General features: G+C 45.7%; 2 protein-coding genes across 2 annotated transcripts in view; both read left to right on the top strand.

Moving 5' to 3' along the window:
* The window catches only part of LOC119355760 (salutaridine reductase-like), a 3,488-nt gene extending 1,923 nt beyond the window's left edge, over positions 1 to 1,565 (top strand). Inside the window, exons 4-5 of the mRNA XM_037622628.1 lie at positions 424 to 618; positions 918 to 1,565. Coding sequence (XP_037478525.1) covers positions 424 to 618; positions 918 to 1,301 — 579 coding nt within the window. The 3' untranslated portion in view covers positions 1,302 to 1,565. The remainder of the gene's footprint in view (positions 1 to 423; positions 619 to 917) is intronic.
* A 239-nt stretch (positions 1,566 to 1,804) lies between these two features.
* Positions 1,805 to 4,449, top strand: LOC119355761 (salutaridine reductase-like). Its single transcript, XM_037622629.1, has 6 exons — positions 1,805 to 1,908; positions 1,977 to 2,220; positions 2,577 to 2,639; positions 2,848 to 3,042; positions 3,133 to 3,318; positions 4,060 to 4,449. The coding sequence occupies exons 1-6, from the start codon at positions 1,871 to 1,873 to the stop codon at positions 4,252 to 4,254; spliced, it is 921 nt and encodes a 306-aa protein (XP_037478526.1). The 5' UTR covers positions 1,805 to 1,870; the 3' UTR covers positions 4,255 to 4,449.
* The last annotated feature ends 256 nt before the right edge of the window (positions 4,450 to 4,705 follow it).

Raw genomic sequence — 4,705 nt, 5'->3', positions numbered from 1 at the left:
GTACATATTACATATAGAAGCTATGGATATATTATCTTTTATGATGTGCAAACAGAATTCCTCAGGAACTAATACTCAATTCTTTCCATTTATTAATTTAATTTCTAGAACACTTCTATTCCAAGATTATATTTGTACCGAACAGAGTAGATTTTAAGTTGGTCAGAAAAATAACTTCTACTCCCTCCAATCCAAATTAATTGACACAACTTTAGTATAACTTTGTACGGAAGTTGTACTAAAGCTGCATTTGGATCGGAGGGAGTAGTTTAATTGGTGATTCACTTCATATACATTTAATTGGATTTTTTTACCAAGCAAATCAATCTTAGATGGGCATGCCTTACCAGACTCACTTGGCTCCTAAACACCTGCATTTTAACAAGACGTGGTATAACAATTAACCTGTCTATGCATGGATAGGTTGAAAGCATGGATGTAGATCAGAGAGTTCAATGGATGAAAGAAAATTCCAAGGAGACATATGAGGAAGCAAAAGAATGCATGAGAACAAACTACTATGGGGCAAAGCTTGTCACAGAGGCACTACTTCCTCTTCTTCAGTTGTCCTCCTCTGGGAGAATTGTCAATGTCTCATCAGGTTTTTCACTGCTAAGAGTAAGTATTGTTAACCATGTTGCAGGTCGTACAAGACAAATTACCAGTTTCACAAATTAGATTTAAACATTATCTGTGCCACAATATATATTTCCGCCATAACTTTCTCAATCACTTTGTTTTGTTTCGAGTTTTCGAAAAGTATCTATGCAGCCTTGCATTGTGTCTTCCAAGATATTATTATTTCCTGAGCAGAGAAATTCCTTATCCCTTATTGCAGTGTTTTTTTTTTCTCTCAGAAAGCATATGTTAAGAAACTAGTTCCTTTAAGTTAACAATAACTATTGTTTCCTGAGCAGAACTTCAACAGTGAAGAACTGAAGAATGAGTTTAACGACGTCGACAACCTTACTGAAAAGAGACTAGAGGAGCTGTTGGATTCATTCCTAGAAGATTTCAAGGCCAATTTGATAGAGGCACATGGGTGGCCGACCGGTGGCTCGTCAGCGTACAAAGTCGCCAAAGCTGCCCTCAATGCTTACACAAGGATTCTCGCCAAGAAGTACCCTAGGATGCGCATCAACTGTTTGACGCCTGGTTATGTCAAGAGCGACATGTCGATGCACATGGGAGTTTTGACGCCTGAGGAGGGCGCTAGCAACCCGGTGAAGGTCGCTCTCTTGCCCGACGATGGCCCGACGGGTGCTTATTTTGATAGGGATGGCGTGGCCTCGTTTGTGTGACTCTGTCGTACGTGTAATGGTTTCGTCCGGTTTTACTTTCAGAATATGAGACACCTGTAACTGTAGTTGTCAATAAACATTGTGCAGTTTGACCTGTGCTGTGCGCTCAAATGGACATGCGTGTGTGTATGATCCATATTGGTCGATGAGGTCTATCGATCATGTGGGTATGTGTAGGGTCAAACAACGGGACAACACACACACACGATGACGTATGAGTGTTGCTGGCAGGCAATAGGATGACGTATGGGTATTGCTGGCTGATGGACATGCTTGGTTTGTTAACAAAATTAGCCAACCATCGTTTTGATGTGTGAATGTTTCGAACTTGCCAAATGTTGATCCTTTTGTGAGGTTGATAAATCATGCTCGATGTTGTGCCGGACAAAGACGACGAGCACCACAACGGCGACCGAGGACCGGAGCCGTTATAAGTATCTCTCCTAACTCCCGTAACCGTCTCAGATAACTTAGGATTTTCGGTCTCAGATTGTGAGGAGCGGCTCATCGACCTCTGCCAACTGCCATCGCACTTGCTGTTGGAGCTCGTGGATTCGTGGTGCGCCCTCATGGAAGGGGCCATCCTCCCCAACCTGCCAAACACGAGGTTAGCTGCTCTTGTCGTCGCCATGTAGCCTTGCAACTTGCAGAAATCTCATCGATTGCGGTTGATAGGGTCGCCGTCGTTACCGGAGGGAATAAGGGGATCGGCTTCGAGGTGTGCCGGCAGCTTGCCAGCGGAGGAATCTCCGTCGTCCTGACGGCCCGGGATGAGATGAGGGGCGGGGAGGCCGTCGAGAGGCTCAATGCGCTGGGGCTCTCTCATGTCGTCTTCCATCAGCTGGAGATCACGGACGCTTCGAGCGCCGCTGCGCTGGCTGGTTTTCTCAAGACCCGCTTTGGCAAACTAGACATTCTGGCAAGTTTTTTTCCTTTCATTTTAGTATACTAGAACAACGCCGGTGCGTTGCAACGGAATATAAATATTGTAGTACGGTTCGATTCTGTAAAAAAATGTTTATCAAATTCTACCCGTGAATTATCTTATATTTTGATTAAAAGTTTGATAAGTAAATTAAAATAAAATTGGTTATAAGTAAATTAAGGTAATTGATTATCATATATACTCCTACATAAAAGGTTGGATGAGGAGTTATCAAAACAAAGATGAAATGAGAACCTTACGTTCTTTTTGCGTAGTAGAGACTACAGCTGCTAGTTGCATCCAAGGTTTGAATCATCGGTGATGGATGGATGTGGTCGGATGATTTGCAGGTGAATAATGCCGCGGTTGGTGGGGTTGAGTACGGCCAGGAGTTCGATACCAACGAGGAAAAGGTGAGATCACGTTGTTGTTTTTTCTGGTTGGGTTTTTGTAATTTACTCCTGGAGGAACCAAGCCAAGAACCGATGATAGGCGTCAAGCACAGCGACCAATTTTACCTGATAGGTTCATTCGGTAAAATCGGCGCGACTTCTTTCTGAAATTGTTCGGTTCAGACACACCAGCTTGAACAAGTTTATTTGCCGATGCATAATACAACAGTTCAGTGGCCTGGATTTCCACGAGAGAGTTGAGTGGATGTTGAAGAATGCTCGGGAGCCCATCGACAGCGCGAAGAACAGCGTGAAGACGAACTACTACGGCACGAAGCATGTAATCGAAGCCCTGCTGCCTCTGCTTCAAGCTTCCTCCGAGGGAAGAATCGTGAACGTCTCCTCCAATTATGGACTCCTAAGAGTAAGTAAACTCTTAATTTTTTCACTGATCATTGTTAACCCAGTATCAGTACCACATGTACCGTAAGGGATTCCGTGGCATTATTTGCAGCATATCGGCAGCGAGGAGGTGAGGCAGGAGCTCAACGATGTCGATAACCTGACAGAGGGGAGGATGGACGATCTCCTGGAGAAGTTCATCAAGGACTTCAAGGCCGGCGAGTTGGAGATGCACGGGTGGTCTACGAAGTTCTCGGCGTACAAGGTGGCCAAGGCCGCCATGAACGCCTACTCAAGGATCCTGGCGCAGGGCCGGGCCGGAAAAATTCAAGGCCCTGTGCCAAACCCTAAAATTGGCCCTACCTCACTAAAAAAAATACATAAGTGGAGTATAACTATAATAATATGAAAATCATAATATCTTACATAATAGTGGGAAATACCAAGAATCATACCTATTTTTGGTTTTATAGTCTTCACTTAAGCAATTGAGACGGTGAGACCGTGTTAAAATGTTAACTTTTTTTGTTTCTTTAAACACATTTTGTGACCAGATTCATGTTTTCTAAATGAGCACATGGCTTGTATCTAGCGATATTAAACACCTGATAGATGAAAACAATAAAATTAGTTGCAATATTTTAGCAAAACTATATAGGAGGAAAAAAATCGAAACTCACAGTTAAAAGGGCTCACGGGATCACTGGTTATCAACGCTACGATGCTTAAAAATTAGAGATGTTGCGACCTTTCCCTGCCTTACTGCCGGTTGCCGTCTCGTTGGCCGATGGTCTGGCCGCCGCACGAATAAAGGAAGGGATGCTTCGCTCGCTCCTCTCGATCGCTGGACCCTGATGCTAGGAGGCGTCACAAACTCGAGATTTGGGCCTGCTTCAGGCGCGGGCGCGAGGATAGCAGCCCAGAGCCAGATAGAAGGGGCCCATTTATAAATAATAAAAGCCTAGCTCAAAAATCTGAGGCCCCTGAAAGCTAGGGGCCCTGTGCGGGGGCACAGGTTGCACCCCTTGGGCTCGGGGCTGTCCTGGCGAGGAGGCACCCTGAGCTGCACGTCAACTGCGCGCATCCAGGCTTCGTCAAGACCGACATGAGCATGGGGTCCGGGGTCCTGACGCCGGAGGAGGGCGCACGCAACTTGGTGAAGGTGGCGCTGCCGCCTGACGGCGGGCCGACTGGCGCGTATTTCGCCATGGGCGAGGAGGCGCCGTTCGTGTGAGATACCGGCGGCACGTGCGTGCGTGCCGTACACTTACTGATGCGTTACGTGCTAGTTTGAGATTGCGAATAATTAAGACGTGTCATTTATCTTTTTTCGACAAAGTGTGAGTTTTATTGACTCAATATTGTTGACAAATGATTGTGTTTGTTCCATATATACACCAATAATTCGTGCCGTAGTTGTCCTGCTTGTTTCCAAGTTTGTACTTTGTAATTAGGGTTCTCGCCGTGGATGAAACTAGGGTTAATTATCCTTTTGCCCTCAGTGGTGTCCATGTGCTCAGTTTTGCCCTCAGATGCAAATTGTCCTCAGTTTTGCCTCTAGTCCGAGCACAACAATTACGACGAGGCCAAACGGCCATATTTGAGTCCATTCCGTCCGCCGGCGTTAGTAGTTGTGAGTCCGGAGCTTACACGTGGGACCGCGTGGACGTGGGTCTGGAGCTGAC

Source organism: Triticum dicoccoides, chromosome 2A (genome assembly GCF_002162155.2).
Source record: "Triticum dicoccoides isolate Atlit2015 ecotype Zavitan chromosome 2A, WEW_v2.0, whole genome shotgun sequence".
Classification (NCBI taxonomy): domain Eukaryota; kingdom Viridiplantae; phylum Streptophyta; class Magnoliopsida; order Poales; family Poaceae; genus Triticum; species Triticum dicoccoides.
Note: the sequence above shows the minus strand (reverse complement) of the source record. Positions and strands in the feature narration are given on the sequence as shown.